A 21,235-nucleotide genomic window follows, 5' to 3' on the forward strand; every position below is an offset into this window, starting at 1 on the left:
GAAAATTCATTAGTTATGAATCTCACTGCTCTATTCTGTGTCTGTGCTAGTTTCTTTAAAGTTTATGTTCTCTTAAGTTGAGGGAACTCTAACAGAGGATGCATATTCTAATATTTTAGTTTTATATGTTCCTATTTGATTTGTAAAAAATGAGTGGACAAAGAAATAAAAACACAGTCTAGAGATGAAGATTTCAGAAAAAGAAAGTGGTGATGACTTGGTCACGCTAGTCACAACCTAAGAAAAGATGACGTCAGAGCTAGACTGGCCCTGTTGGAGTGGAATTCCCATCTTAGAGCACTATACTGAGAGGAAGACCAAAAAGAACATGGGGATGCAGGCAGGGATCTGGATATTGGATTTCCATCCAATGCCAGGCTTGGCTATTACCACTTAGTGTAGATCCTTCACCTTGTAATATTTTATTGTATATTTTATCTAATCATTAATATAGTAGATGTATACTAGAGAGACTGAGATCTAGATTCTAGAGATAGATCTATATATTCTAGATCTAGATTCTATGATTTTTGGAAGTTTGTCTAATTGCTTCTATCATTGTTCACCTGCCCTTTGTATTTCTAGGCAAAGGTCTCAATAAAAATGTGCCACTCTCCAATCTTTTGCTAGTTGGCTTCCCAGCTCTACCCTGACCTTACAGCTTCATCTAGTGATTTTTTTTTTTTTCAGTTCTTTGTTTTGTTTTATAATTTACAATTTTTAGATGTACACAAATATATAGTTCTTCTTAAAACCTAGAGTTAGTTTTCAATTGTCAGTATTCCATTCATTCCATTCACAGTAATAGTTCATTATTAAAAATTCCTTTATGTGTTTAAGTAACACACTGCGACTGTGTCATCCGAAAGTCTGTAGTTAGACTCCAGTCTGTAGTTAGACTCCAGTGATGTGTTTAATTAACAGCAAAGTGGGCTTTAGTTGAGACTTAAAATGCCATGCTGTGTCAAACTGACCTAGTCCTGCTCTATTCTTTTTCTGCCCATTTGTTGACTGATCAAGTGACCTTCACCTTTTTGTTTGAAACAGACTGGAAACTGTTTCATTGAGTCAAATGTTTTCATTCTGTAATTTTAGATCTCAGAACATGCTAAATTATTGTGTTATTAAAAATGAAACAGTCCATCTGGAAATAGTAATGGCTGGCATTATTCAATACGGAAATAGTAATGGCTGGCATTATTCAATACTTTTTCACCAATAGATTGTCTTTGCAGTTTTTATTATGGGTTAAAGGTGGGTTCTAATAGTGTTTTGTTTCCCAGACCCATTAGATACATAAAACATGAGGCATTCTTTAAGTGTATTAAAGAGATACTTTGAATTATAATTAATTTTTAAACAATTCTCATGTATTTTTTTGCATTCAGAAATCCCTATTTGTATTTGTCTTTAATTAAAGATAAATCTAAACTTTAAAGGCTATCTGCTCAATTATAATTGTTACAAAGCTTATATAAACTTACTCAGTCTGTCTGTCTGGCCAAAAGTTTGTACACATTATTTCTCAGACACCAAATCTCTGATGAAGCTGAAATTTTGCACAACTATTTCTTTTACCTGACAACTCAAGAACCACTTAGTTAATTAACTATTGGTAATAAATTATTTTGTTTGATATCTTAAACATGGGAAAAAAATAGTACTGTACTGAAGTAGTTGTATAAGCTGAATTAGTCCCCTTTATTTTAGCTTGTCATCTGAGTGAACACAAACATGAAATAGAAACAATAGATAACTATACAATCTTCCATGTTCATAGACTCTTCACTAGCAGAGTGGTTACTGTCACGTGTTTATTATGTTTGTTTGATTTGATGATCTTGATGACATAAACTTGTGACATGCGGATTCGGAGGTGCCTCGATTATAGTTCAAACACTTTAATAATCAATGAAGTAACAAAGTGCTGATATGTTTTTCTTGAGTTTTAGTTAACGTAAACTTGAACTTGAAACAATAAATGTATGTACAAAAATATATAAAACAGATACAGGATTCAGTGAAAATGATCAATAAAATGAGTAACTATTTACTTTAAAACCAGCGACTTCTAAGTCTAACTTTCTAGCTCTCTCTCATCTCAAGCTAACATTCCGCCTTTTATATCTTTCTTTAGAATAAAGAACCATGACATCTCAATACCCATTCTTGACTCCTTGACTTGTTTACATTTAATTTTCCTTTTAATTGTTTTTGTAATTTAACCTACGTTAATTATGTTTCCCTGCTGTAGCCTTGAACTAAGTTTTAATCAGCGTCTTTCTGGCATTTAAGCGTGGGTACAATTACCTCATTTTGTGAACAATGAGGTGTCACTAAGGGACATGACATATACCCCCCTCTTCCTAAGCGGATTGCATATTGAGTAATACAGAACTGCAACCGCTCAATCTTACATATAATAATGTTACCAACGTACAATAATATTACAGATACTTCTTCCATGTATAAAAATCAGTTATAATATTCAATAATATGCAGTATTCTAGTTTTAGAATTCTTCACAATAATAACATATGTAAGCATGTGCAAATGTAGAAAAAAAAATCAAGAAAAATTATTATAGTAAAAAAATGAATGTCATAAGACTTGAAATCTGATTTGAGATAGGTACAATGTCCTCATTTTGTGAACAATGAGGTGTCACTAGGGACGTGACAGTTACCACGTTAGCTACAGAAGCCTGAGAAGGCTTTAGCCCACAAGGCTGTTCAGGCTGTTCACATTTTTTTCTAATTCATTTTTTTTTCTTTTTAATGATATCAAATTTATTGAAATCAAATAAATCATTAAATAATAACAAAACTTATCTGCCCTATAAATGAAATAAAGAAATATTACATTTTTTTGTATAATTTTTTTTTCCAGATTCTGATTGCAACCCACTAGCCAGCAGTCATGGACGGGGGAAAGAGGGTGTGGGCCCCCCACCCCATTGATGGCTTCAAATTGGGTCGTATTGTGGATATTGGCTCTGACATAATTACCATTGAACCATTTGATGCTCCAGGCACAGTAAGTTGTTTTTTTAATGGCTCTTAATTTTTTTTTATTATCAGCAAGTATTAAATAGGATCTCCCACATGGGACAATCACTTGGGTCCTTTAATGGTAACATTAGCATTACTCACCAGCTTTGCCCATTGATTTGTTCCAAGGCTTTATATTGTTTATTTTCTTATTTGTCCTACAAATGCTTGACATAATACATTAGGCATACCTTATTTTTTTGTGTACTTTCAATAACATTATCCGCATTTCAACAATCCTTATTCTGCCCTGATGATCTTAGTCAAGAAGGGGACACCACTCTTTATCTTCTTTGCCATTTGTGTTAAGTGCATATTATTTGACCTTTCAGACTATCAACTCTCTGTATGACCGAACATTCCCAGCTGAGGAATATGATAACAAGGATACTGAGGACAATTGTAAGTAAATGTGGATTTTCTCATTTATAAAGCAGAAATAGTACATTCACTCTATTTGTAAAATTAAGTCACACAGAAATAGTACATTGACTCTATAAGTAAAGTCACAGAGAAATAGTACATTAACTCTATTTGTAAAATTAAGTCACACAGAAATAGTACATTGACTCTATAAGTAAAATCACAGAGAAATAGTACATTGACTCTATTTGTAAAATTAAGTCACACAGACACACCAAATATATTGGATAAATAATAAAGTAATGTTGAGCATACAACATAGCTGTTAATATAAGAGTCAAACATATTTGAACATTTTATTTGTCATTTGTTTTACTGTAAGGCTACAAGTAAACTTTTTATTAATCTTCTAATTGCAAGCAACAATTAATTATTGATCTGTTAGTGTTTAATTTACATTGATATTTTTTTTTTATGAACAAAAAATATATTAACCTCTCTTTTATGATTTTTAAATATAGATAAATAAATATAGATTTATGGATATTAGTTATTAACATCTAGGTTTATCTATCTGATAGAAGTGCTTTTGTTCTTACTAATTTTCACAACTCTTGTTCTAGGTGCTCTCATGTACCTGAATGAAGCCACATTGCTCCACAACATTAAAATTCGTTACATGAAGAATCAGATTTATGTAAGTAATGCTTTTGTTAGCGCCCCCGAAAGGGGAAAAGACGCTATTAGTTTTGTGTGAAATGTCTGTCCGTCCGTCCCGTTTAGATCTCGTAAACTAGAAAAGATAGTGAAAATCCGACATCACAATATTTTAGACCATTCAAAGATCTGATGCAACGACTACTTTTTTTTTTCTGAAATCGAAAAATCTAATTTTTTAAATCACTTATGCAAGCAGTTTTTTAAAGAGAAAAAGCTAATTAGTATGCATTATAAATTAGACCTAATTTAAAACAAATAGTAATCTTATAAACTGCATTTTCTTGATAAACAATTTTTGCGAAATATCTATTTTGAGGATTCGATTAAGAGATTGAGCCTTTTCAAAACAATTACATCAATTATAAGACTTCAGTTACGCCAGGAGAGGCGTGGTAGCTGAGCGATAAAGCGCTTGGCTTCCGAACCAGGGGTCCCGGGTTCGAATCCTGGTGAAGACTGGGATTTTCAACTTCTGAGTCTACCCAGCTCTAATGGGTACCTGACATTAGTTGGGGAAAAGTAAAGGCGGTTGGTCGTTGTGTTGGCTACATGACACCCTCGTTAACCGTAGGCCACAAAAACAGATGATCTTTACATCATCTGCCCTATAGACCACAAGGTCTGAAAGGGAACTAGTTAGGCCAGTTTCACATCTAACTTTGCATTCACTTGCACCTATCCTTTGATCTGCTGGACCGTTGGGGCACTACACAAGATCTGTCAACCTTCTTTCTCCATTCTTATCTCTCATTTGTCTTTGATATAATTTCATTTGGATGTTCTTTCTGAAAATATTGAAGCCTGCCTGGGTGGACCACTTCAGGGGCCAATTTTGAGTTTGTGTTTCCACACAAACTGTCTTTGTAACCTTGTTTTTATTCTTATTCATGATTGGGGATTTCCCAGTATAGGGTGAATAATTTTTTATAGTTTAGAACATTAAAAAAAATATAACATAAACATAAGAAGTTTAATATCTATGTGATTGGGTCAGAAAAATTAGACCAGTTGTTGTCTTTGGTATTTTAAAGTAATTAATAAAAACATTAGTTGGATACCAATATTGATGTATGTAGTTTGTACTTGCTATTTTTATAGATATGACTTATGGTATTAAGCTCATAAATTTTTACTAATTACCGTTGGAATCATTTACATATTTACTTTAAAGCATATTTTACTGCTAGTTTAACACATCAGCTTTCCTTATTTCAGACTTACACTGCTAATATCCTGATAGCCATCAACCCCTATTATGAAGTTCCAGACCTGTACACAGTGGCTACCATAAAAAAATATCAGGGAAAATCTTTGGGCACATTGCCTCCTCATGTCTATGCCATTGGTAAGTGTTTTATCACATTTTAATGTTAACCCTGAACTGTTTCTATTATTCTGTTCTAGTGTGAAGGCACAACCATGGCTCTTTAATTGTTCTGGTCAGTAAAGTTCTGCATAAGTGTTGTAAGATTGCATGGCCTCTGATGACCTTATCTGTATTAGGGTTAAAGATTCAGGTCTTGCATTAAATACAAACTCTTTTAAGACTTTGTTTAGCTAGCACTTCTTGTGACATGTTGAACTCATATATATATATGCTCCCTCTAGTACTTTTGAGAGTAATTATGTTTAAGGAATCATGGCTCTTATTTTATAAATATTTTCAGATATGAAGATTATTATGCTCTACTCTTTTCCACATGTTTTCCTAATCATTAATAATGTGAAGTAAAGACTAAACCCTCATACTGATTTATTAATTTCCCTAGCTGACTCAGGCAACCTTTTCCTTGCTCTAATGACAGTTGTGTGTACAACCCATCCAGCCTTTGTATTTCACAGAATCAAAGAGCATCTTCCTGTTATACTCTTGACATGTAGCTGGACAGACTCATTTGTTTTCTTTTTCCTCCTGGTGTGTTACAATAAAATAGATCAACTTCCTTATAATTATTTCCAAAAATTCTAGAAATCTGTTATAATAATAACTTGATTAAATTTATTTCTACTTTATAAATTTTATTGTATCTACATATTTATTTAGTCCCAACCATTCAGTTCTCTCACTTATGAACATCTGTTTCAGCTGACAAGGCTTATCGTGACATGAAGGTGACCAAATATAGCCAGTCCATTATTGTGAGTGGAGAGTCAGGTGCAGGGAAAACTGAGTCCACTAAACATATCCTCAAATATTTAACAGAAAGTTGGGGGACACATGCTGGGCCGATTGAGCAGAGGATCTTAGAATGTAAGGCCGAATTGTTTATAGTGTTCTTAATTGATTCATGATATTTTGTGTGTGATTTGTGTGTGTTTTGAATTGAGACTAATATTTGTCCTTTATCTAGCCAACCCTCTGCTGGAAGCTTTTGGTAATGCCAAGACTGTGAGGAACAACAACAGCAGCCGCTTTGGCAAGTTTGTGGAGATACACTTCGACAACAAGGTTAGCTGATTTGTTAATTTTTAAAGTAACAGTGATGACTGGATTTAAAAACTATTCCCTGTTGATTATTATAATGTTAACATAATTTTACTAAATTGCAACATTTACAACCTAGGACAACAAGCTTATACATTGCAACGTCTGAAATGGTACTACTTTACTTTATGACAATCCTATCAGTTGCTTAATTTTATATTTATTGAGAATCAAAGGACTCAACGTACCTATCCAGCTGAATTGGTTTTGGGCACATCTCTTTCTTTATATCTTGTCAAACTGGAGTCCTCTGTGTCAGTGTAATGGTCCCTTGTACTTTGTTTAAACCTGCCAATATCTTAAGTATTGTTTTTTAAATAAAGGTCAGTTATTAATTAGTAGTAATTAAACCTATGTTGTTGTTGTTTTTATAAACTTAGCTTAAAAAATGTTTAAATATTTATGGTCCACTCTAGAATTCTGTTTGTGGAGGATTTATCTCCCATTATTTGCTGGAGAAGAGCCGTATTTGTACCCAGTCCTCAGAGGAAAGGAACTACCATATCTTCTATCGATTGTGTGCCGGGGCACCTGATGACCTTCGCCAGAAACTGAAACTTGGAGCGCCAGACCAATTTCAGGTGAGGCCTTCATGAAAATCTCAGTTATTTTCTGTCTTTTAATTTTAACAACAACTTGATGTGGAACTGTTTGAATAATTCTAAGGAAAAATATTATAAGTATGTGAGAGAACATTTTGAAAGTCTTGATTGAAATGAATATCTTTTTTTTTTTCTTTTTTTTTTTATTTTTTTTTTTTTATTTCCTGTTTAACTTATTTTTGAGTACTTCATTTGTTTTTCTTTTTGTGTTAGTGACATCATCTAAGTCTTGATCTTGTTTTCTTTTTTACCTATTTAATTACTTTTTGTTGAGGAATCCATTTAAAAAAAAGGTTCGACATTTGTGAATCATATATATATATTTTTACTGCAGTTGATGAACTCCATATTGATAGCATTGTGTTGTTGTTTAGATTTGTACTTGGTGATGGGCAGTAGACAGTTTTGTTGACTGGCTTTACTTAGTAAACTCTCTCTAAATTAGCTTTAACTTAGAGAAAGAACTTTTGAAGAGATGTCTTTTTTTTAATTTTTAAAGTTACATAATGTCATTCAAAACAATGACCTATTTTGTTTATCCTGATTTAATTTTCATTTCTCTGGTAATCTAAAATTAATAACAACTGTCATTTATATATTTATTTTTAAATGAAAAGAATAAATTGATATAAATATGAAAATGATCCACTGTTTGAGCACTACATTGGCACTAAACACTGTTTCACCAAAATGCATGCACCAGGCCACGTAGCTATAAATACTGTTGATGTTGTGCTTGATGTTTCATGTTTTGATGTGTCACTAGTACCTGAAAAAAGGCAACACGCAGTACTTCTGTAACAGGCAGTCAGAGAAGAACCTTGCTGACAACAGAAAGAGCCAACTAGTAAGTACCAGCACAGATTAGAATGGTGGGGAGCAAGTAGTAGGAACAGAAATGCAACAGAATATGCAATATCTTCTTGAAGGGTGCAGGGCTCCATCTGCCAAATTAAACAAAATGTGATTTCTTTTTAACATTCTGTACAGGGCTTTGATACAAAATGAACACAAAATATCTGCCAAATTGGGTTGCATTATATATTTGGTGAACCATTGTATGTGATATCATCAAATAATCCTAATATTGGAAAGCCCATTATAAATATAATGTCACTGACAAATATAACTGGTAATTGATATTGAAAAAACAACAGCAGCATTGTTTTACTAAACTATAAATAATATTTTTTTTTTACTACTAGCAGCACAAACCCAATAAGTTTTTTTTTTGTGTGAGATCTCACTTAAGTGTCTAGCACATAGAAAATCCTTAGTATTTTTAATATTATCTCAAGTTTATTTTTAACTCTTAAACCTAGGCTTCAGGCCATATTAAATATTTGAGAATCCATACAGAAAAACTGTTAAAATTGAATTTAAAAATTAAATTACTAATAAAATGTTGTTAAGTAAATATAATTTTGTTTTTGCACTGTTTTGCAGTTTGTAGACAATGATGTAGGGTAATGTTAAAGATATTGCATATTTTGTTTTATAACTATTATTATATTTACTCTCTGCGGTGCATGTCTCTCTCTCTCTATTTCTTTACAACGCAATCAATTCACTGACATACTATTAATGTCTACCTCTCTACTTCAGTCATGTTTTAACATTATGAATTACTTTGAGAAATAGAGCAGATATTTTTTTTTATAATTCAAGATTATTTTAAATGTTGCGTACAATTTTTTTCTATTAGATGTTAGGGTTTTTTTATTGACTACTGTTAAGGTTCATTGGTTCAGGTTTTAGTTGTGATCAATATATATATATTAGTGCATTATGTGTTGACATTATTCAAATTGCTGTGTATCACACTTCTGACAAGTTGATTCTGTTAGGTATTTCTTTTTATCTTATCCTCTCTCATTTAATTTTGAAATCAATAATTTTAAAGCAACTGTATTTTTTTTAACCAGTTTTTTAATTTCATGATGATTTGCTGAGTATCAGTATTTCAAAATTGTTATAGTTGTTTTTCAAACCAAAAAAAAACACATTTCCATACTAGTAATAATAGATTAATTGTTTGCACATTGAATAAAATGTAAAAACAATTCACCCTGATCACTTTAATGAAATCAGTTTAATCAAAATGTTATCATTAAAAAAGATAAGGTTTTGTTTTTAATGCAACTCTTGTCATTCTAGCTTTCAGCTGCTGCTTTATTTGTCTCCTATGAAAGTGTTTCTTTGTTCAACTTTTGTAATGTCCTTTGTATCCTGTTCATATGTTTATCATTTATAAAAATGTGTAATTGCAGTTCTAAAAGCAAACATTATTTATAAAGCAAAAGTAATTTTTTTTTAAATTGAATCCTCATGCTTGAAAAATGTTTCCCAGTACTTAAAGCAGGGAAGTCTACGTGACCCAGTTTTGGACGACGTCCAGGATTTTGGTGTTTGTGATGCGGCTATGAAACACTTAGGATTTAGTGATGCTGATAGGCTGGGCATCTATGGTTTAGTAGCTGGTATTTTGCACCTTGGAAACATAGCTTTTGAAGACAATGCTGATGATGCCAAAGGTACAAACTTACATAAATTACATTTAAATTAGCAAGCACACGGTTTAATTAATAAATAGATGTAACTTAAAATTTAGACTTTTGCTTAAACTAGGCCAACACTTTTAAGGTTTGTTTGTTTTTTCTACTTAGTTTTTTTCTTATAGCCCACATGCACAACAGTGAAGCCTTCATTATTTCAAAGTATATCTACCTGGCTATGTTGTTTCAAATATTTACTATTTTATAACAAGAATACAGTTGAACCTCTGCTAACTACCACAATCCATGCTGGAAAGTTGGTCGATACCCGAAATGTTCTATATCTGAAACAATTGTTCCCATAAGAAATACTGGCAATATATTTAATGGATCCCAGCCTGGGCTACATAGCTTTGTTTTTAAATGAGAATAGACATTGATGTGATGGCATGGGTGGGTGGAGGTGTGGCTAGGAAGGGGGTGGAATTACTGCTTGGAAGGGGAATTCCCTTCCATTAGAACAAATGATTGTAACTGTGTCTCAAAGATGAATGATGCTTGGTCTGAGATACTGGCTGGTCATAGTCAGGCTGATAGGTACCCAAATTTTATTCAGTATCTGGTGCAAATTTTTTTTACAAAATTTTAGTCGTTATCTGAAATGTTAGCTATTGAAAGCATTAGCTAGCTAAGGATTCACTGTAATTTAATAATAACTTATATTACAAAAATATTTATTTTTTTTTATTTCATTTTTCAATTTATTTTGAAATGAAGTTTCATTTAAAGTCCCTTTGATACATTTTGTTTATGCTTAACTAGGTGGATGTAAAGTTGCCAAGGGGGCTGAAGACTCCCTCCAAATGGCTGCTTCATTATTGTGTGTTGACAAAGATGAGCTGAGGGACTCTCTGATCAGCAGAGTGATGCAGGCTACAAGGGGAGGCTCTAAAGGAACAGCTATCAAGTAAGATCACAAGCAGTTTATTTGGTGCACTGTACAATCCTTATACAAAGCCGCCTTAATTTGGCTTGGTTATGTTCACCACATGGAGAGCAACTGTACCCCTAAAAGTCATGGACAACTTGTGACAGGCTCTTGAAAAACTGGTCATCCCCGCCTCTGGTATGTGGATGTAATCCATGGGGACCTCACCACAGTGGATATTGATGTTGTGAAGACATAGCCTTAGACCGCACTATGTGGAAAGTGATGGTAATCAAGAAACTATGAACAGTGAAAAAGCATTGGACTATTCTTTGGAAGAAAAGCATATCAAAACAAAAAATGTCTGTCGTCTCTACTACTAAAGTGAATACCACCTTAACCTACGTTTTATGTGGACGGTAATGTCTCTCCAGAATAGGACTCCACAGTAATATGAAAAAGTGAACTATAGTCATTCTACGACTGAAGGAAGCCATCACAACTAAGATCATAAAGGCTGCTAGTGAACTTATTTTTCTAATGACACTTTCTGGTTAGATTTAAAGATAAAACAAAAACTTGACTTTCATCTATTTCAACTGAACTGTTTATGAAATTGACCTGACTGACGACACCAACTGACTTTACTTTCACATGTATCTATTAGAGCTGGTTGATTCAGGAATGTCATTAAGTCCCAAATAAAATGTCCTCTATTTAAACCTAAACTCCTAACCTTCAGATTGTTTGCCAGCACTCTATCATTTAAGCTTAATTTCATCTACCCATTGTAATGAATAGAGATAGAGATAGTGGTCTAATTTAACATTGTCCTTTCGTAAACTAAAGCTTTTGAGCTTAAAATGAAGAAAACTGTTCATATTGCTGGTGTTAATATTTTTTTTTTTTCTAAAAAAATATTTTTGTCTTTTTAGAGTTCCCTTGAAAATCTCTGAGGCCACTAGTGCTAGAGATGCTCTTGCCAAGGCTGTTTACTCCAGAATGTTTGACTTCATCGTTGATATGGTCAACAAGGCAATCCCATTTGGATCCTCTGTTAGCTACATCGGTGTGCTGGATATAGCTGGATTTGGTCAGTCCTGAAAGAATTATTTTTCATTCATTATATATATATATATATATATATATATATATATATATATATATATATATATATAATTAGTGTTTCTGTTAATAAATTATATTGATTTACCTTTCTTAAGTTAAACATATTTACTCATGTTTTTATTTTTGGTACAACTGTTAACCATATTGTTTCATTTTATTTGCAAAGTTTATTTTCAAACATTTAAGAAAGTAAAAGTAACTAAGTTTTTTTAAAATAATATCTTGTTTGTTTCAGAATACTTTCAAGTGAATAGTTTTGAACAATTTTGCATCAACTACTGCAATGAAAAGCTTCAACAATTTTTCAATGACAGGATTTTGAAGGAGGTGATTGTTAATTTCAGGAACATTTCTGTTCCACTAGATGCACATTGCAATAATGGTGCTTCATGTTGTAGCTTTTAATATTGAAATGTGTTTAATGTTTAAAAACTAAGTTGAAACCCCCAACATTTCAGGAGCAACAACTCTATGACAAAGAAGGTTTGAATGTGAAGAAGATTGAATGGACTGACAACCAGGACTGTATAGAGCTGATTGAGGCCAAGAGCTGTGGTATTTTTGATCTTCTGGATGAGGAGAGCAAGTTACCCACCCCCAAGTATGATCACTTCACCAGTGAAGTACACAGCCGCAACAAAGATCACTTCAGGCTGAGTGTAAGCTGAGACAACAATTGAAATGAAATAAAGAATGCATGTTTTTTTTATTTTAAAAATAATTTACATTTAGTGTATATGTACATATTTTTGTGCAAAAATCAAACTTGATTTGTTTGTACAGGTTCCAAGAAAATCTAAATTAAAGAGTCACAGAGATGTTCGGGACACTGAAGGATTTCTGATCAGGCATTTTGCTGGTGCTGTTTGTTATCATACAGTGAGTGAAAGAGATTCATCATTCTCTATTTTACTCTTTCAATCAATTTATTTTTAACCTAATGTATTTTAGTCATTTTTCTTATAACAGAAAAAATGTTAAAAGATATTTCATATTTTGGCATGAAGGCTTATGTGATACAATGCTATACATATGTCTTTTTTAAAAGTAAATTAACAATAATAATGCAATTGTAACCTGCCACCTATTTTTTTCCTTATAACTGCTAGTAAAGATAATAATTAAATTAGATGTGGATCTTTATTATATGGCAAGGCTCTGATGATAATTTAGCAGAAATAAAATAATGAATTAAAGAACTTATTAGTTTAAATTTGTGTGAGTAGTGAACTGAACATTTCCCTTATTCAGGTCAACACATCATTAAAACTATGAATGAAAGAAATATTTAGGTGTATAGAAAATACAGTTACATTTGCCTTTTAGTTCATTTTTGTTTTTGTTTTTTTTCTTAGACCCAGTTCATTGAGAAAAACAATGATGCCCTCCACTCTTCTCTAGAGTTCCTCATCCAGGATGCCAAGAATCCATTGTTGAAGAAGTTATTTGTGGACACTGAATCCACAGCTGGAAAGCTGAACTTCATTAGTGTGGGTTCAAAGTTCAGGAAGCAGCTTGGCGTACTGATGGACAAACTCAAGACCACAGTTAGTGCTGCACTTTGTCTCTTTCTCTCATTACTTTATCTTCTCTTTCGAAGGAAGATTTTTCATTTATAAGACTAATTGAGATCCTCTGCTTGTATATTGTTTGGTTTAGTTCAAGATTGAATAGAACTGGCACAGTAACACTTAATCCACTTTGAAAATATCTAGGTCATAACCACAAAATGTTTTCTTTAGTTCATACATTTTGTAACTTTTTGCAATTCAGGGAACCAATTTTATCCGCTGCATTAAGCCCAATGCTAAAATGGTTGACCATATGTTTGAAGGCTCCAACATTCTTAGCCAGCTCCAATGTGCAGGTATATCAAGAAACATAATACTTAAGTTATACTTGTAATGTATTACTAAAGTTATACTTGTATTTTGTTACTGAAGGTTAACTTTATGTTTTATTTTTATATAAAACAAATACCTGACCTTCTAAGTTTCAGTAACTACATCATTAACTCTTTTTTTTTTTTTTTACTGCTCTACCACTTAAATATCTAGTTCAGTGATTCTTGTGAGCTTAAATTATGCATGTTATTGGACAATGTCCCATAAATATTTGTACCTGTTCCAGGTATGGTGTCTGTGCTTGACCTCATGCAACAAGGCTACCCATCACGTACACAGTTCTCTGAGCTGTATAACATGTACAAGAAGTATTTGCCTCCAGAATTGTCTCGGCTAGATCCTAGATTGTTTTGTAAGGTAGGACAGGTCTTAATTGTAAACTGTTAGGCTAGATCCTAGATAGTTTTGTAAGTTAAGACAGGTCTTAGGAATAAACTGTTAGGCTAGATCCTAGATTATTTTGTAAGGTAGGACTTGTCTTAGTAATAAACTGTTCTTTGATGTTTTTTTTCCCTTGACATCAAAATATTCCAAACAAACAAAAATGAATGCATCTTATACTTGCTAATGTTTATCTTGTCATCCTTTTAAATTTATAAATGGATGTCATGGAAAGTTAAGTCAAGCCCTTACCTGGCCAGTTCAGGCAACTTATTCTTTATACATTACCATTTGCCTTTTGAGCAAACCCAGTCCAAGGCCAGCGGCACTTTTTTTACTACTAGAACCTGAAATTTTATTTTTTTTCTTCCCTTACTTTTTAAATTAGTAACTAACTTTGGTTTCGTTTGCTCATTTAACTATACATGCAATTCATTTCTGATATTCTTGTAAATTAGTCATATTTTTGACCAGTTATTTTCTATTTGTTTATGTTCTTTTAATATTGACCTGTTCTCTTTCAGTCTCTGTTCAAAGCTCTTGGGTTGAATGATAAAGATTTCAAGTTTGGTCTGACCAAAGTCTTCTTTCGGCCTGGCAAGTTTGCTGAGTTTGATCAGATCATGAAGAGTGACCCAGAGAATTTAGCAGAGTTGGTGAAGAAAGTGAAGAAATGGCTGCTTCAGTCTCGCTGGAAGAAAGCTCAGTGGTGCTCATTGTCTGTCATTAAATGTATGTGTGTGTTGTGTTTTTTTTTTTTTACTTTTCAACTTCTATTTTTTTTTTTAGTTAGAAATAAAATTCCAATTTTCTATTATAATAGATTAAATTTAATATAATTTATAGATGGAGCTGAAAACACCTTTAGTTTTTATTTCAACTATATTCTATAGATAATTTTAGCTTAGAAGGAGTGTATCCTTATTGATATTTGAGGTAGATTTGTAACCCTGAAAAACTTTTTACAATCCCAGATGGCTATATAAATCATGGTTTAAAAGCATAAAAATTATTTCCTAATTAAAATGTATAATTTTTTGTCATTATTCTATTTTCCTGTCAGTGAAAAACAAGATTCATTATCGTGCTGCCAAGTTTATTATGATTCAGTCTCATGTCCGCATGTGGCGATGTGCACGCAAGTTTAAACCAAAGTAAGCTTTGCTTGAAATGTATACATTTTTAATATTACTTTTGTTGTTTCATTCAATGTTTTTGTAAACCCTTACATTTTTGTCTACACAGGTATGAAACAATCCAAAAAGTGAAATCTTTCCAGACTCAGCGCACTCTGATGGATCAAATAGTTTCTCAGTTAAAGAAAGACAAAGAACAGGCAGTGAAAGCTATTAAAGATCTTGAAAATAGCCAGGAAGACTTTATCAAGAAGATTAGGGTATGCTACTTGTTTTAAATTTTCTAGATAGATATATATACACCTGGTTAACTTCATTTCAAAAGAAGCTTTAGAAGAGAGTTTTTTTCTTGTTGAATGTCTAAGTAGAGTATTATGAGACCTGTATATTATTGAAGCTTCCACTGAGTTATTTCATACTTAGAATCTATTGAAAGGTTTAGTTTAGAAAGCAGTTAATTAATTCTTAGAATATTGGTTTTGGTTTTTTAGATTCAGTTATATAAACACAGCATGTAAAGTTCTTCAAGTGTTAACATACAATATTTTTTTAATGACAATGTTTTATTTATGGGCTAAGATGTGTGCAATCGATCACAGTCCTAGCGTAGAATTGAACACTAGTTATTCGCTGCTTATGAAGTAATTAATTTTTTCTGCCATTTCATTTCAACATTTTTAATGCACAAAGTGTACACTTCATCAAGTCATTGTATTTGTGTACCACTGTTTCCTGTCCTACAGACTACAGATATGAAGAGAGAGGAAATGTTGAGAATGACCAACACACTGGCTGCCAACATGGACACTCTGCTGAAAGACTTGCACAAACGTCTGGAGGATCAGAAGAGTAAAGAGGAACAAGAAAGAATTAGAAAAATTCAGGTCTGTGCTCATGAAACTATTTGTAATCACTTTGTTTCTCATTATTTCTTCTGCTCTACGTTAGTTTCATGTGGGTTTTTTAGCGGCCCCCGAAAGGGGAAAAGACACTAATAGTTTTGTGCGAAATGTCTGTCCGTCCGTCCCGTTTAGATCTCGTAAACTAGAAAAGATATTGAAAATCTGACATCACAATATTTTAGACCATTCAAAGTTCTGATGCAACGGCTACTTTTTTTTTTTCTGAAAGCGAAAAATCTAATTTTTAAAATCAGTTATGCAAGCAGTTTTTTAAAGAGAAAAGGCTAATTAGTATGCATTATAAGTTAGAACTAATTTAAAATGAATAGTAATCTTATAAACTTTATTTTTATGAAAATTTTTTTTATTGCGGAAATTTATTTTATTTTTTTTTTGATGATTCGAATAAGAGATTGAGCATTTTCAAAACAATTGGATCAATTATAAGACATCATTAGGCCAGGGGAGGCACGGTGGCTGAGCGGTAAAGCGCTTGGCTTCCGAACTGGGGGTCCGGGTTCAAATCCTGGTGAAGACTGGGATTTTCAACTTTGGAATCTTTGGGCGCCTCTGAGTCCACTCAGCTCTAATGGGTACCTGACATTAGTTGGGGAAAAGTATAGGCCGTTGGTCGTTGTGCTGGCTACATGGCACCCTCGCTAATTGTAGGCCACAAAAACAGATGAACTTTACATCATCTGTCCTATAGACCACAAGGTCTAAAAAGGGAACTAGTTAGGCCAGGTTCACATCTAACTTTACATTTACTTTCACCTATCCTTTGATCTGCGGGATCGTTGGGGCACTACACAAGATCTGTCAACCTTCTTTCTCCATTCTTATTTCTCATTTGTCTTTGATATAATTTCATTTGCATGTTCTTTCTGAAAATATTGAAGCCTGCCTGGATGGACCTTTTCGGGTGCCGATTTTGAGTTTGTGTTTCCACACAAACTGTCTTTTGTAACCTTGTTTATTTTTATTTATATGACATTATTCTTCACCAGGAACAAATGGAGTTGGAAAGAAAGAAGAGAGAGGAGGAGGAGAGAAAACGCATAGAAGAAGAAGAGCAAAGAAAATTGTATGTTTTTCTAGGAATTAAACTTTTCACTAAATTTTATAGTTGTCTTAGTGACAGTAAATGATTATTGTCTTTGTTTAACTATTAATTATAAAAAAACAACAACACATTTCAATATGAGATCATGCATTCACATACAATTCCAACTTATCTTTTTTAGAATTAATACATTTACATAAGTATCTATATTTCTATTCATGCCATTAAATAAATTAATGTTTATCTATGAATATGTAAATATGTCAAAATTGAATTACAAAATAAAAAGAACTTAAAAATTTAAAAAAAAATAGATAAAATCATTGTAATAAAATTATTTCTTAAATTTGAGGAAAGGAATTAAGTTTACTATCGAAAAAGAAAGAGTTGTCTATCTATTCTAGTGCTTATAGAGAGTAGCTCATCATTTTGTCTCCATAGTAAATTTCAGACATGCCACCATAAGGTATGGACCAAAAGCCGCACAGAAATCTCAGAATATGTCATCAAATATACAATGGAAATGGCATTGCAGAGTATTAATATTTTGTATATCTGTCAGTTTTTCGTTAGTCTGATTATAATAATAAATGGATCATTTTCATGTGTTTGTGCCACAGAAAAGCCGAGTTAGAAAGAAAGAGACAGAAAGAAGAGGAAGCTAGAAAGAAACAAGAAGCAGAAGATAAAAAAGCTGCTGTAAGATTGTTATATAGACAAGTGATATGTTTGAAACAATGATATCATTTAGAAACAAACTTTTCGACAATATCTTGTAAATGGCATTAATATCTTTTAGACAACTAATTTGTCATTCAGAATTTGTAAAATTTACAACTATTCTACATTTGAATCTGTTGTCAAGTGTAACATTGAATATTTTGTGCTTTGTTCTTTAGGAAGCTTTACAGAAACAATTGGATGAACAGTCTAAAGAAAATGCCAAGAGGTCAGTTGTGGGATTTTTAAGCTTCTATTACAATTTTATTTTTGGAATTCAATAGATTTTATTGTCTTCACATTTAGCTGTTCTGATTTGTTTAACATATTCTGATACATTTGTTAAAACTTTGATTTAGACTTAATTTAAACTCTATTATAGTAACGCTAAAATTGTAATACCTGCATCTTGTCTTGATCTCCTGCTGTGTACTCTTTCTCCCATTTGTCTTCCCTCACTTATGTCTCCACATCATCTTTTCTCACCTTGCCTTGTAATACTAAATGTGGTCTGTTTGCAGACAAGCTTTGCTGAACCAGGAACACCGAGACAGAGAACTGGCCCTACGTTTAGCTGCAGAGGATCAGAATGCAGTAGAGGACATCACATTACCTCCACCACTGCCCAGGTAAGCAAATTTACCATTCAGTTTGTCAGCATTGAGAAACCAGTTTTAATTAAACTACTGCATTATCATTTTCTCCTATCCTTTAGTCTGATGAATCGTTATAGGATTTCATACCTACTGTTGTTTAATCATTGAACCATTTTACACTGTTTATTACTTTTTTGATTTCAATATATATTGTTAAAATTTAGGCCAAAAAAGAAATTGTGAAAATTTTCAAATGAAATTCTGACTCAAGTTTTTTTTCATTGCTACATCTTTCATTAAACACTTTCAGGGCTGCTTCTGTTGTTCAGGCTAGACAAGCAGCTGCTTTGAAAAAGTTTGATTTGACTAAATGGAAGTATGCTGAACTCAGAGATGCCATCAATACTTCTTGTGGTAAGTTGTGTCATTGTCTTGTAGCAAATTCTTTCTGTAGGAACCAAATCCTGATGTACTCTCCTCAACCACACAAGATAATAATCAATTTGTTTTCTAGTTAAAAGAAAGAAAAATAACTAGCTGAAATACCTATTATTTTTTTTGTTGTTTAAGAATTAAATACAAGTAGCACATTTTTCTATAATGGTTTGTTTAGATCTGGAGTTATTGGATGCTTGTCGTGAAGAGTTCCACCGTCGTCTGAAAGTCTACCATGCATGGAAAACGAAAAATAAGAAGAGGACAGACAAGGGAGACCAGAGGGCCCCCCACTCAGTGGAAGCTAATGGTAGGTCAACTTGGTTTTCATCGCAACTATTTCAGAAAGAAACATTTACTGATCACCACATTTCTGGACATTCCAGGTTTCTCACTCCCACTGTGCAGGAAGTTTTAGACAAAAATGAATGAGCCATAAGGGGAGGTGGAAAAAGGTCACATACCAGCAAAGTTGAGATGGGAAGCAAAGTGAAAGCATGTGATTAGCACAATACCTAGCCGATAGATATGCATATACATTTGCATTCTCTGAGTTGTTGGCTTTCGTTGAACCTTGAGAATTCTCACAATATTTTTTTTCACAAAATGAGCCCCTATACTCTAATTTCAGTCTCGCATTGTTTGCTAGCATGATAGATTGTAAAGCAAACACAGTAATCTATTTCCAGTAACAAAGTGACAGTTACTATTATATAATTTTATATTTGTACAAAGGCTTTATGTTGATGGGTTGCTTTTGTTTTATGGTGCATTCATTTGTCTGACTCAAGTTACTTGACATCTTATGTATATTCCACCATTTAATTATTTATTATAAACATTCATATTTTTTTATCAGAAACTTATATATAGGTTTGATATAAAGTGATAGGTTATACATTTACAAGAGGGAAGAGTCAAAGGGAGATTAATTAGCTAGCCAACTTGTTGAAGAGTCAAAGGGAGATTAATTGGCTAGCCAACTTGTTGAAGAGTCAAAGGGAGATTAATTGGCTAGCCAACTTGTTGAAGAGTCAGAGGGAGATAAATTGGCTAGCCAACTTGTTGAAGAGTCAAAGGGAGATAAATTAGCTAGCCAACATATTTTTTGTTCCCCATGCTCATTCTAAGGAAAGCTGGTTTTTTTTTTTTTTATTTGACCTGCAACAGTAGTAGACCCTGATGTTATTTAAAGCTACTTCATTTTTGTACAATTTTAAACTCTAGTTATTCTAGTTTAGCTTATTAATATTTCTTTCTTGGTAAAAATTGTATTTTTAGTCAAATTGTGAATGAAGAAATTTTCTTTGATTGCAATCAATAGCAGGATTTTCTTCTTTCTTAGTTAAAAGAGTTAGGCTGTTGTCATTTCTAGTAGCTTTCTCCCATCATTAAGTAGCTATAATTGAAAAACTCTACAACAAAAACAACACACGTGAATAAAAGAACTCAATGTTTGTAGTGTATCCTTGCTCTAATTAACCCACACATCATTATATTCATATTATTGACATATTTTCAATTTGAGCAGCTGAAGCTCCTATTGTTCCTACCAGAGGAGTGTCCAAGGACAATGCTGCCCAGCGTTTCTTTAGGATTCCTTTTGCTCGGCCATCTGATGAGTATCGTGAGGAAACAAAACATGGCATGTGGTATGCCCATTTTGATGGACAGTGGATTGCTAGACAGATGGAGATTTATCCAGAGAAAACTCCAATTCTTTTGTTAGCAGGTTAGAGCTATTTACACTGAACATAGCTTAACTTTTGTTGTTCACCCATTCTGTAAAAAAAACAAAAAACATTGTTCTTAAATTCTAAATCAGAAGTTGATCTCAAAGTATTTTAATGTCATTTTTCAATGCTAGAACATTAGAGCTAACTTTTAAAAATATCATTTGATTACATATTTCAAGATCTTGATGTCATTTGTTTAATTTTTCTAATCATCTGTGGGCAACACTCAAAAATTGTGTTATGTGACTACTACAATGTCTAACCATTTTTACATTTTCCAAAAACTAGATACCTAACAAAATCTCATGAATTTCAGATTATCCGCAATCATCATCAGGATCTTAACTAGAGACATTCATTTAACAGGTCCTTTGATCATTAATTTATAAGAGTAATAATTTTGAAATTTATGGCGCTAGGTATCCACCTTCACCCCTTCACCTGTTAGAGCAGTTTCGCCAGGCTTAGTATCTAAGCCACATGCTGCAGGCCAGGTGCTGGACTTAGTTGTCAGAGGCTATTTGTGATGCATGCCATTTAGGAGTATGTTATAGACATAGTTTATCCCCATTGACACCCCCTGGCCATGAC

The 21,235-nt window shown here is 32.8% G+C and overlaps 1 protein-coding gene across 4 annotated transcripts in view; it reads left to right on the forward strand.

Moving 5' to 3' along the window:
* LOC106058702 (unconventional myosin-VI-like) overlaps positions 1-21,235 on the forward strand; it is a 53,207-nt gene that overhangs the window by 29,307 nt on the left and 2,665 nt on the right. For all 4 annotated transcript variants that reach the window (XM_013216184.2, XM_013216183.2, XM_013216185.2 and 1 more), the window contains exons 2-29: positions 2,890-3,036; positions 3,383-3,452; positions 4,037-4,110; positions 5,349-5,478; positions 6,220-6,384; positions 6,485-6,582; positions 7,035-7,199; positions 7,987-8,067; positions 9,571-9,754; positions 10,538-10,682; positions 11,579-11,736; positions 12,007-12,098; positions 12,230-12,430; positions 12,555-12,650; positions 13,127-13,318; positions 13,545-13,638; positions 13,902-14,032; positions 14,581-14,788; positions 15,120-15,210; positions 15,302-15,452; positions 15,936-16,076; positions 17,102-17,178; positions 17,778-17,856; positions 18,057-18,106; positions 18,399-18,506; positions 18,784-18,887; positions 19,087-19,218; positions 20,440-20,640. In XM_013216184.2, coding sequence (XP_013071638.1) covers positions 2,920-3,036; positions 3,383-3,452; positions 4,037-4,110; positions 5,349-5,478; positions 6,220-6,384; positions 6,485-6,582; positions 7,035-7,199; positions 7,987-8,067; positions 9,571-9,754; positions 10,538-10,682; positions 11,579-11,736; positions 12,007-12,098; positions 12,230-12,430; positions 12,555-12,650; positions 13,127-13,318; positions 13,545-13,638; positions 13,902-14,032; positions 14,581-14,788; positions 15,120-15,210; positions 15,302-15,452; positions 15,936-16,076; positions 17,102-17,178; positions 17,778-17,856; positions 18,057-18,106; positions 18,399-18,506; positions 18,784-18,887; positions 19,087-19,218; positions 20,440-20,640 — 3,535 coding nt within the window. In that variant the 5' untranslated portion in view covers positions 2,890-2,919. The remainder of the gene's footprint in view (positions 1-2,889; positions 3,037-3,382; positions 3,453-4,036; positions 4,111-5,348; positions 5,479-6,219; positions 6,385-6,484; positions 6,583-7,034; positions 7,200-7,986; positions 8,068-9,570; positions 9,755-10,537; positions 10,683-11,578; positions 11,737-12,006; positions 12,099-12,229; positions 12,431-12,554; positions 12,651-13,126; positions 13,319-13,544; positions 13,639-13,901; positions 14,033-14,580; positions 14,789-15,119; positions 15,211-15,301; positions 15,453-15,935; positions 16,077-17,101; positions 17,179-17,777; positions 17,857-18,056; positions 18,107-18,398; positions 18,507-18,783; positions 18,888-19,086; positions 19,219-20,439; positions 20,641-21,235) is intronic.

Source organism: Biomphalaria glabrata, chromosome 6 (genome assembly GCF_947242115.1).
Source record: "Biomphalaria glabrata chromosome 6, xgBioGlab47.1, whole genome shotgun sequence".
Classification (NCBI taxonomy): Eukaryota; Metazoa; Mollusca; class Gastropoda; family Planorbidae; genus Biomphalaria; species Biomphalaria glabrata.